At 35.6% G+C, this 12602-nt stretch overlaps 1 protein-coding gene across 6 annotated transcripts in view; it reads right to left on the bottom strand.

Moving 5' to 3' along the window:
• The window catches only part of CLCN3 (chloride voltage-gated channel 3), a 101473-nt gene that overhangs the window by 5002 nt on the left and 83869 nt on the right, over positions 1-12602 (bottom strand). For 4 of the 6 annotated variants that reach the window (XM_010364010.2, XM_030918342.1, XM_030918345.1 and 1 more), the window contains 3 exons: positions 10915-11313; positions 4895-5111; positions 344-419 (listed from right to left, as the gene is read on the bottom strand). In XM_010364010.2, the coding sequence (XP_010362312.1) occupies positions 344-419; positions 4895-5111; positions 10915-11313 (692 nt within the window). The remainder of the gene's footprint in view (positions 1-343; positions 420-4894; positions 5112-10914; positions 11314-12602) is intronic. The other 2 variants (XM_010364006.2, XM_010364009.2) reach the window with 1 other exon arrangement.

Below are 12602 nucleotides of genomic sequence, written 5' to 3'. Positions count from 1 at the left end.
TTCTGAGACCGGTGTAGCCACTGAGGTAGACAGATTTGCCATATTCACTTTAAGAATGTCCAATAATATTCACTCATTCCACTACCAAACTGTTTACAGTTCTGAAATTGTAATGAACGATTTGATGAGAGGTGTTACTTTTGCTTACTTTCTATAAATGGGATTTTACACATATCTAAATTTATCTTACAGATATATTTTATCAGATACAAATGTAATTGGCAGCATAGTAGGATATTTTGGTTCAGCAGATATCTGGGAAAGAGAGAACTCAACAGTTCACAAGTTTCATGCTTCCTGACTTCTAAGGTGTCTAACGAGGAGATCTGATATATCTAATCACCAAGGGTTCGACGTGCTGCTTTAGTTGCTCGAGATGCTCTAATATGTTCTTCTTTGTGATGATCCCCAAGACAATCCTGAAACAGATTATTATGCTAATAACTGTGTGAGAAATTAAATTAAAAGAGGTTCCAATCATAATGATAAAGAATGAGAAAAAAAATAAAAACATGAACCATAAGAATGAGTCTCATGAACCTTAGGAAATAAAAACAAAAATGGTTTAAAGTTCCAGGTTCCTTTTGCATAAATTCTACTGACTCTCAAAAATGACACAATACTAATCTTCAATATTAGTGGGTTATTTTTCTTTTTAAATTAAAAATAGTAATATGAAAGTTTGGAATGAAGATGACTACAAAGCAAAATACAAAATAAACTTAATATTGATACATAGCTATAGACCTCTGATATGTAGAGTTTCATTTACAATGTTCTTTCCTCAGAGGAAATTTTTTTTTAATTTCTATGATGTCACAACACAGCAGCTATCATCTGGATCTACCTTCACAAAAAGGTAGGAAAAGGCTGTGAGGAGACTTTAAAAATCCCGTGGATTTTACTATAATTTCAAATTCAAATTAAAGGCAATGTGCACTGAATAAATAATGCTGACCAAAAGAAGCACTCCCTAATGTTCAGGAGCTGTGACTGCCACTTCTTAAAGCAAGCTAATAAAATGTATTTATGATTAGGAATTAAAAGGACTTTCACTTTATGCATTTTTTTCCTAAATAACAATTGTTTCTCATTTAGCATGTCATTGTTATCACATCAAGCAAAGTAATGGACATAAATTCTCATAATGAGGATACGTGAAAATAATAAGATTGCTAATTAAAATAAAATTATGGTTACTGGTTTTATAATGGAAATTAATGTGGCAATATAAACAGTGAAAATAATAAAAAAAAAAAAAACCTTAAAAAAACTTTAATCTTTAAATTCTGGAAGCCCATCCAAAATACCCTTCAGGATGACTGGACATTTCCCTGATGATCTCATTAAGTCAACCTCCCTGTTAAACAGCCTTTGAACATTCAGACTTGAATGATGTTACCAGGAGACTTCAAAGTAGCCTGTTCCTATAGCTATGTCCAGGTGTAAAATAGTTACTTAGCTTGATGGCTGGGGTGGGAGGCGGGGGAGCAGGAGGGCAGAGAATGGGAAGGACAGAAATGGCTTCTCTGCTCATGTTTTCTCATTATTACGTTAAAAATAACGTATAGATCCTTAAAAGTTCTCAGAGCATGGGAGCAACTTCCCCCTCCAAAAAAGCTCAGAAAATGCACTATATAAAATGAACATTCACTCATTCAACAGATGTTCTTCATCGACTAAACATTTGAGGTTTCTTTTTTTTAAGCCATCAATTCACTTTATTTTATTGTTGTAGTGAGGAAATGTGAAAATCTTGGCAATTAATTAAATATAACACCAATTTAATTCTTACTCATGCTTTTCTATCCAATTATACAGAATGATTAATTTCAGTATCATCTATATTGTAAACTCCACCAAATCACAAAATATACTATGAGGAAAATTACAAATGTATAAGGGCCCAGTGGCAAATGTAGAATTTTACAAAGTAATCTCTGTATTTATAAAGTAAAAGCCCTAAAAGAGGGAGAAACCTACATTAATGGAGAAGAGTGATTCGAGCATAAGTCCAGAGTGCTACTTAGGAATTTTACAGATTGGAAGGAAAATCAGTGCAAAATGTAGCTCATATAAAAAATTATTTGCTGTTTCCTTTTGGGCTAAAAACTAATGATGTAAGAGTTAACAGGGCATAACCCAGCATTTCCAAAGCACGTTCCAAGAAACACCAATTCCCATGAGTTCTTCTATATCCTTCCCTGCAACCCAAAAATAGCTGCATTTTCAAACAAGTCTGGAAAACCATGTATCCTATTACCCGTGCCCGCATCTGGGAATCAAAGAATATCAACATATTATAAGTTGTGAGGAGTTCCATAGCAAAGAAACCTCAATTGTATTTAATCCAATACTTCCCAAACTCAGATAGTCACAAAATGTTTTTTTCTCAGCCACTCCTATTAACATCCTGCTAATTCCACCAAGATTAACTGATTTTGAAAAATTCTAAGTTAAAAAATAAAGTGCAGAAAATCAATAGCTAATTTAAATTTTTATAATTTACAAACATCTTTCCTTTTCATCTCTCTATTCTTTTTCTCCTTGCACCTAAGGAGATTTGTTATCTCTCTTCCTCCAAATAACTATTTTCCACTTCTAAAATGCAGTATGAAGTACACATCAATGATAGCTATGCAGAACTTCATGGTCTCCATTAAAAACCAGAAGATAAATCATTTCTTTTCTGGGTTTTAAATAATTTAAGTAAGAAAAAAACACCCGATTTCTTAACACACTTCAAACAAAATAAAGTTCCATGAGCCACTTCCCTAAATGATCTCTTTTCTTCCCATATATGTATCATTTATTTTCCTTGACAGACAGAATAAGGAAAATATGATGAAAGCAATTAAATATATTCCCTTAGAAGAAAGTCCAACCCCTTCTTTCATATAGACAGGCAGGACCAGACAAAATTTTAATTAGCTATCCACCCCTCGCCCTACACACTTCGTTATTTTTACACTTTCTTTTAAACATTTTCCTTCCTAATATCTATGCTGCCAAATACCTGGGAATTAATCAACAAACTGAAATATGAAAATTAATCCCTAAAAGTTCTGTGATCATAGTTAACCATAACTCAATAGAATAACATTTATATTTGTTAGTACACAAAAGAAAAAGCCATGCCAGGAACAGAAAACAACTTAAAGCAAATAATAGTTTGTAACAACTCAGCTTAGGTTCCAATTGAGCCACTTAATAAATAAAAGGGCTCAAGGACAGCAAAGCTTTATGAAAAGTTACCCCATTTAGTACTGAGTTTTTAAACTTAATGAACTTGGTGCCATTATTTATTCAAACAATATTACATAAAGAAAAATAGTAACAGTAATAATTTATGACATACATCTCTTCTCCAATCAGTATCTGTGGTATTTAATAATTCTAAACTCCCTGCCTTTAATTAAGGGCTTTATCTCTTTAATGATTTATTTCCTATTCCTAAAGTTATTTTAATTAGTACAGTGAAAAACACTAAACATAGATCTAATTCTCTAATTTCATATTTCTATTCTTAACCCAATCTAATACATTGGCCAAGAAAATGTTTTAGTAGTTTAAGAAATCACAAAGAAAGAGAATTTCTATCAGTCACTTACAGCGCAAAACAGTAGCAAGAGACTGGGTTTTCAAGTTGGGAAGACAGTTTGATTCCTTGAACCAAGACTTGTCCACCATATGACTTTGGGCAAATTATTGAAGCTTTTTGAGCTTTAATTACTACATCTGTAAAGTAGGGATATAACTATCTACTTTGCAGAGGTCCCGCAAAGTTAAATGAGAAAATACGAAGGTGTTCAATAAACAAATGTCCTTCCTTTTCTGTTCTTTTTTTCTCCTTTCTCTGGACAGGAGTCATGTATTCTGTCACCAATGTGTTTTCTACAACACGTTAAAAAAAAAAAAAAAAAAACTGCTATGATTCTCTAAGTGTTTAGTATTTCAACCAGCTTTACGCTGTTCAGGATTAGCCATTCAGTTTATGCATAATCCAATACCCTCTGTTGTTCCTCTCTAGCCTTTCTGGTATTTGCCTTCAGATAAAACAACGTTCTTAAGTTCAACAAGAAAGAATATATGGTGGAAATAAAGGGTCCTAAAGAAAGAAGTGTGGAGAAACAGATCCGAGGTCCAGGAAAAGAGAGCAGTGGTGATGAAGTAGTGTATTTGCCAAATTAATTCTGCGCATTAAGGTCTCCACAACCCCCATGACATCTGTCTCTTTCCTATATTCCTGTCAATGGAGAAACACTGGCAGTTCATGTGTAAAAGGTGGAAAAATTAATTATCAATGTATACATTTTAAATACATGAGTATTTGTCTTTAGCAGTTATATAAAAGATTTGTGTATAGAGAAGGTAGACAAAAGGAAAGAAAGCATTTGTTAAAGATTTTTAGCTAATTTACAAATTTCATTTAATTATATATTCTTTCCTTCATTACATGATAAATCAAATATTGGCTGAAAGAGTAAATAGCAAAATATCTAGAAACTTATTGTACTAGAAATTTATATACTAAAAATGAAACATTTATAAAAATAAAACAGGGTTTTGCAGTGCTCCATACAACTTAGGTCCGCTCGTCCCCTAGGAAAAGAAGCTCAACATGCTTTCATGCTGGAGATCTTTCAGCACCTCTTTTCCAACTTCGAGGGATTATTTACAAATGTCACTGTTTGGCAGAGAGCAGGCAGATGACATCTTTCTTATTCTATAGTAAATGTGAAATTTGATTGATCCTGTATTTGTGACTATACCACGTGACAGACTTTCCCACCTGGGAGCTGACTCACATGCTCCCCTAATAACTATATAGATTCCACTAAAAAAGGATCCTACATTCTAGCAAGTGAACTGATTCCTGTGGTACCAGACTTACCCATTGTGAGTTACAAGGCACTGCCTCAGTCCCAGCTTTCGGAAAATATCCACCACAATCTCCATTGGGGTGTGGTCTGTCACTGTAAAAGGGCTCATGTCAAGAATGCTTCGAAGCTTCAATGGCCGAGGACTTTCTGCTGGAAGAGATGGGGTGTGCTGTGCAAAACACACCCGAGAACTGCCAACAATACCTTCTTGTTTTTTCCTGGCACTTTCTGAAAAGAGAGAGGAGACCAACACCTTAAAATTGATAAATTTTTAAGTAGGCAACCTGGTTATTCAGCAATAAAAAGAAACTAATGTATCCTATGACTTCTGATCCCTTCATTTTTTCCTATCTTCTCCTTAACCAAGAAAGGAGTCAACTGAAAAGCCACTTAGCAATTTTTTGTATTTGATTGAATTAGAAGTCAACAATAATATATCATCTTCATGGAAAGAAAGTATTTTTTGGTAAAGTTATATCATTGTACACTTTTCTTTACTGAAGCTGTTTTCTAACTTGGGGGCTAAGGAAGTGGGTTTGGAATATGGGATTTTAAAACCTGCACAAATTCTGAGTGCAGTTTATTAAAGGAATCCATCATCAAATGAAGCCTGCCTCTGCTGAATGTTACTTCGTCTGCACTGGAGGTGGCACTAAAGAGAGTTTCATCCTTGCTTTGATTATGCTGCGTCCTCCATCCCTATGAATTAGCTGGTTCTTTTTCTTTTCTCATGTTAAAGTATAATTTTCTAGAAGAGTCATGAACATTACAGATGAGATGAAACTACAATTATGCACATAATGCACACAGACTGATTTTGGGGGGTTGTTTTCTTTGTAAAGGCTTTGTTAACTTCTCTCCAGTGTGCTCTGCTTCAAGTTCTTCTGTCCTGCTGCCTACTTCCACTCTACCGTTGAAAGAAAGAAAAAAAAAATCTGAATGAAACTGGTGATTAAAAAAAAAGAAAGTCCTAGACAAGAAGTGGCAAAGACGGAGAAAAGTTCAGAGATCACACCACACGGAGAAGGAAACTCAATGAAGAGAATCTGAAAATAAAATAGTCATTCGGCTTTACATTTCTACTTTGAGTTAGTATTAAAACTGAGTATATACAGATGTGATATTTGTTATAGTGAAAATATTTTGGCCGGCCATGGTGGCTCAGGCTTGTAATCCTAACACTTTGGGAGGCCGAGGCAGGAGGATCACATGAGCCCTAAAGTTCAAGATCAGCCTAGGCAACATAGAGAGACCTTGTTTCTACCAAAAAAGAAAAAAAAAAAAAAAATTAGCTAGGCATGATGGTGGTCCCAGCAAATTGGGAGGCTGAGGCGGAAAGATCACTTGAGCCCAGAAGTTCAGGGCTGCAGTAAGCCATGATCATGCCACTGCACTCCAGCCTGGGTGACAAAGCGAGACTCTGTCTCAAAAAGAAAAATTATATTTTGAACACGAATTTTACTACAAAACTATTTAAGCCATAATAAGCATCAGTCCTAAATTGAGAAGCAGATATTACTGCAAACAATGCACTGCTTTTTACTCCTTTTGAACACTACAGCCTTCTTAACTATGTTCTAACACATTTGAGTAGGAAGGCACTAAGTAAAGCCCCAGCAACTAGTACTTACTCGACCACCTTAAAAGCATGATCAGGCTGGGCGCAGGAGCTCACGCCTGTAATCCCAGCACTTTGGGAGGCCAAGGCAGGCACATCAACGGAGGTCAGGAGTTCAAGACCAGCCTGGCCAACGTGGTGAAACCCTGTCTCTACTAAAAATACAAAATTAGCCGGCATGGTGGTGCATGCCTGTAATCCCAGCTGAGGTAGGAGAATCGCTTGAACCTGGGAGGTGGAGGTTGCAGCGAGCCGAGGCCACGCCATTGCACTCCAGTCCGGGCAACAAGAGTGAAACTCTGTTTCAAAAACAAAAAGATCATGGCATAGAAAAGAAGTCCATTAGCAACTGACATAAATGATTTTTGAAAAATACCCATTAAGTTGCTTTAAGCTCGTGACAATCTAACAACTGAATGCTGTCTGACAACTGAATAGTGGAGTGTAAAACTACTAGAAGTATCATTAATGGATTCACAAAATAAGATGTAAAGTGTGACATCAATAGTATAAAATATGGATGGGGGAGTAAAACTCTATAATTTTTGTATGCAACTTTAGTTAACTTGTCACAAGAAATATACAGTCAAATTCAGAATGCTCTAAAACTACAATGGGGTTTGTAAATCATTTCTAACTCTAGTATAAATGCTGAAAGACAAAAGAATTAAAATAACTACAGCAGGCCAGGTACCGTGGCACGTGTCTGTAATCCCAGCTGCTCCAGAGGTTGAGGAGAGGGGATTGCTGAAGCCCAGGAGTTCGAGTCTACCCTAGGCAACACAGAAGACCTCATCTCTAAAAAACTAATAACTATAGCTAAAATAATTCATTAATAGATATACAAAATAAAAATATGTGAAGTGTGATATTAAATAGAATTAACATTCTGAATTAAAACTAACCCCAATTATCAATCTTAAACACCAACAAAATAACAAACATTATATCATCAATGAAATTATACTGATTTAAACATTTAATAACAAAATACATAATTTTAGAAATTTTTAAAAAATTATTTAATGGAAAGTTTCTCCATATACAAAGTACCAGAAGTGAACATTCAATCTCTTTGACTTAAATTTGTCATTTAAAAAATAACACTTTTCGCCAGGTGTGGTGGCTCACACTTGTAATCCCAGTACTTCAGGAGGCTCAGGCAGGTGGATCGTTTGAACCCAGGAGCTTGAGACCAGCCTGGGCAACATGGCAAAACCTTGTCTATACAAGAAATACAAAATTTAGCCAGTCACGGTGGTGTGTGGCTGTAGTCCTAGCTAATCAACAGAGTGAAGTGATCACCTGATGCCGGGGAAGTCGAGGCTGAAGTGAGCCAAGATCGTGCCACTGCATTCCGGCCTGAGAAACAGGGTGAGATGCTGTCTCAAAAAAATAAATTACTTTTAATCTTTCATTTCATTTGGAAATCGTTAAGGAGAGGGATTTTAGATACTCTCCACACACACAAAAAAATCTGAGTTAATTAGCCTGATTTAATCATTCCACAATATATACATGACATAAACATACAATTTTTATCAATTAAAAATAAATAAAATGTAAAAAACAAGTATTACTTTTACATAAATACAGTTTTTTCGTTTGTTTTTAGAGACAGGTTCTCACTCTGGGCTCTAGGGTCCCAGGGATCCTCCTGCATCAACATTCCTGGTAGCTAGGACTACAGGTGGCACCACCACACTCAGCCAATTTTTTTTTTTTTTTTGGTGGAGACCGAGGTCTTGCTATGTTACCCAAGCTGGGCTTGATCTCCTAGTGCCAAACAAACCTCCCACCCTGGCCTCCCATTTAAAAATATTTTGATGCTATTCATTCAAGGGCCTTTGAAATAAAGAACATTACAATTTTCATTTTCTTCATTTTTAAAAGAATATTTTTGGTGCTGTTCGTTTAAGGGTCTCTGAAACAGAGAACAACATTAGTTTTTATTTTCTGATATAATTCAGGCTTTTTTTTTTTTTTTTTTTGAGACAGGGTCTTGCTCTGTCACCCAGGCTGGAGTGCAGTGGTGCGATCTTGGCTCACTGCAACCTCCGCCTCCCAGGTTCAAGTGATTCTCCTGCCTCAGCCTCCTAAGTAGCTGGAATTACAGGCGTGCGCCACCACACCCATGTATTTTTTTGGATTTTAGTAGTAGAGGTAGGATTTCACCACGCTGGTCAGGCTGGTCTCAGACTCCTGGCCTCAAGTGATCCACCTGCTTCAGCTTTCCAAAGTGCTGTTATCACAGGCATGATCCAACACACATGGCCTCAGACATTTGTTTTAAAAGTCTCAGCATTCCTGTTGTAATGGCCCTAAGTAATCTGAGACATCTCATTTGGATTTAATATTTTACAACATTCTGCTTTAGTATGAAACAGGGGAATCGATCTAGTTTAGCATATTTCAACCATCTTATGAGACAGCATGGAAATTTTTTTGTCCTTCAATAATTTATCATTATATAAATTATACTCTATAACTATATACAATACATACATTTTTAATTTATATAGAGACCTGTACACTAGGTTTTCTATATATAACCTATATATGATGTAATTATGTTAATATTTATATAATTATATAATTTATATATAATTATATAAAATATTTACATACATAATTTTCACATATAGATATGTACTTTAATATAGATATAGAGGATATATATATCTCTCCCATATAAAAATTACATATATAAACATACGTAATTTTAAATTTATATACATATATAAAACATAGTATACAGGCATGTTTTTCCCAGTTAAAAATTAAACTGGGAAAAATTACAGTTAAAAATCAAAACTTTACAAAAACATACATAGTAAGACACTTAAGGTTTGCTTAAAAAGTCATGTGACTAACATTTCTGATGACATGGCCTGACACCTCACCTACAGAAAGTACCCTCATTCCCTTAAACCAACATTATCTCCTATCTCAATATTCTCTCTCTCAAGACAGTGACGAAACTTTAAAAACTACATCCACACAATCAGTGGGATAATGAATAGTTCTTAATTTCCACACTTAAAAACCTGCCTGGCCTTTTCCCCCTAAATTTCTATGTAAATACCGAAATTCTGACCTCCTTTTTCTTTTCTTTGGCTACTAGTAAAAACTAGAGAATGGGAATCTTAAACAATGAAATTATTTTCTGACTAGATCTAGCCATGGTAATGGCTAAAAAACTAAAATGCTTGAATGGAGCCAAGCATGACAAAATACTTTGTCATCAGCTCTGGCAACTACTATTATTAGCTAAGTAAAATTTAGAATGATGGGATTGCTAGGCCTTGAAAAATCCTTCCAAAGCTGTAGCCTGTTCCCAAACTGAACAAGCTGTTCTCTATAGGACCTTTTTTCTTTTCCTTTCTTTTCTCTCTCTCTGCCTAATGGTTCTTACAAATTAAAGACTTTCCAGTTTGATTTGAGAAACACTCCCCCATATACACTGTCTGGTTGTGTGCCATTCAAATGGCACAAAAATTATTTTTAAATCCTTTTGTAATGGCCACAGGGGTAAGCTGGAAGGGAGATGATATGCTCACAGGAATGACCTTTCAGACAGACCAAAGGCTTGACACTTTCATTCAGGGTCCGGTACTAAAAACTGGGGAGTAACAAAGCAATGGCTTGATGTACCTATCCTCAGTCACTTTTTAGCGGTTGGAGGAAGAGATATAAGATTGCACCAAAAAAAAAAATTAAGTCTTAATGGCCTCCTCATCAATACTGCAAGACTATAAGGTAAAGAAAAAAACAAATTTTAGAGAAACACAACTGTAGAAAGTTTATCTCCAAGAAATATACTATGGCTAATACCTTTAACCAGTACTTTCAGGAAAGTCTGCATAAAACACAACAGGACTGATACATTATACCTTTTCAACCTGGCATTTGGTCAGAAATAAAAATCTCAGTGATAGTCACTTTAAATTATTTATTATAAATTAATATTATAATCCTAACTCCAAAGACTGATAAAGCAAAACAGTGTTAATCTAATATAAAAGAGACTGATAAAGATGAGATTTTCAATAACTTGTATTCCAATAAGCCAACTTTATTAAATACAAGAATGTATTTGACTGAATGCATTTAGCCAAGGTCTTACATGGTATTTTGAATAACCAAGATCAACTATCAAGGCTTATCGGAGTGGGAAAAGAATCTGACTCCAATTTCTGGTACAATGCCAGATCAAAAGATAAAACTGTATTTAGCAGAAAACCATCCACTGAAGCATACCTTCCTTTCCTAAAGAACAGAAGATTTTAAGGGACATAAAATAACATCCCTTGCCCCCACAAATCCAACCCATTAAATGTTACTGCTTATTGCTTTCCTTTCGTCCAGAAATCCATCTCATATATACATATATATATATTTTTGAAAGGGTACCTATTGCAATTGTCAGGTCTCTTCTGAGGGCAAATCCCACTAATCTCTGAGATTCTTTTGACATGATGACAGGAAATCCATTGTAGCTGGTTTCATTAATCATGTTTTCTATATCATCCACTGTCATATTGTCCTGTGTCAGGACAGCTAAGGGAGGATCGTTCCTTCGAGGTCTCATGACGTCAGCAGCCAGGGTGGTATGAGTGAATTCTTCTTTTGCATCCAAGAAAGGGTATCCATTTAATCGGATGTGCGCTTCATAAATGCCTTCCCTGCCAAAGGCATCTCCAACCCATTTACTGGTCATGACTGCAGCCATAAGGGGAACAATATATTCCAAGCCTCCAGTAAGCTCAAAAACAATAACCACCAGGGAGACAGTCATTCTTGTCACACCACCTGAAAAAAGTAAGCACCCACTGGTCAGGAAGGACAGGATCCTCATCATTACATTTTATTAGAATTTTTGCACTAGGCAGTTAAAACCAAATGGCAAATATAACTCACTCAGGGAAAAGCATATCATCTAAAACTGCTACTCCTCTTTTAGGACAATAATCACTACTTTTAATAAAATCTAGAGAAACACCAATTTTCTTTGTTTATAACAGAGAAAAAGACTATTAAAATAACATTTTAAAAACCTGTTTATTTCACATTTTAAAAAATCAAAGCTTATCAACTAAAACAATTTTGCCATTTTGGTTTACTGCTGTAACAAAGACATAATTTAAGCCTTACACAAGCTTATTATTCTAATTATTAAGGAATTTGGTAAAGGACATCCTGGTTTTCTTTGCTACAATCTACAAATTAAACTCATATATGGGTGGAATGTTAATATAATAAATTTCTCCTCTAAAGTTTTTTTCAAAAAGAGTAAAATACTTTGATGCCTTTGATTTACATTAACGATGCAAGTAATATCCACCCACAGAAAACTATTTGGGCCAGGCGCAGTGGCTCATGCCTGTAATCTCAGCACTTTGGGAGGCCAAGGCAGGAAGATCACTTAAGTCCAGAAGTTTGAGATCAGCCTGGGCAATACAGTGAGACCCTGTCTCTACAAAAATAAAAACTAAAAAAAGTAGCCAGGCATGCTGGTGTATGTCTGTAGTCCCAGCTACTTGGACGCTGAGGTGGGAGGCTCGTTTGGGCCAGGGGCTTGAGGCCGCAGCGAGCTGTGTTCACACTACTTATGGGATTCTCACTGTTATCAACTCAGTCCAAGCCCTCATGACTTTATTCCTTTTTACTTTGTATTTTTTAAGATTTGGGGTCTCACTCAGTTGCCCAGGTTGGTCTCAAACTCCTGGGCTCCCATGATCCTCCCACCTCAGCCTCTCCAGTAGCTGGCATTACACACATGTGTCATCATGCCTGGCTATTCCTTAATTATAATACCATTTTCTCTGACCTCCTTGACTCCAGGCCCCATTACCACATGTCCTAATCAGTTTACAAAGACCTGTTTTTCAAACTAGGCACTTATTTCACCAGCCGCTATACATGCATTTTATCTCATGTAATCCTCAAAACAATCCTAGCAAATCACCAGCTGTTATTCCTTTTTATATACAGAAAATTAAAACTTCAAGAAGGAACTTTCTCAAAGTCATCAAACTAAAAATGACAAAGCTAGGACTGCCACAAATCTGACCAACTTCAAATGTAAAATCATCCTGACA

Source organism: Rhinopithecus roxellana, chromosome 2 (assembly GCF_007565055.1).
Source record: "Rhinopithecus roxellana isolate Shanxi Qingling chromosome 2, ASM756505v1, whole genome shotgun sequence".
Lineage (NCBI taxonomy): Eukaryota > Metazoa > Chordata > Mammalia > Primates > Cercopithecidae > Rhinopithecus > Rhinopithecus roxellana.
The sequence above is the reverse complement of the archived record's forward strand: the minus strand, read 5'-3'. Positions and strand labels throughout refer to the sequence as shown.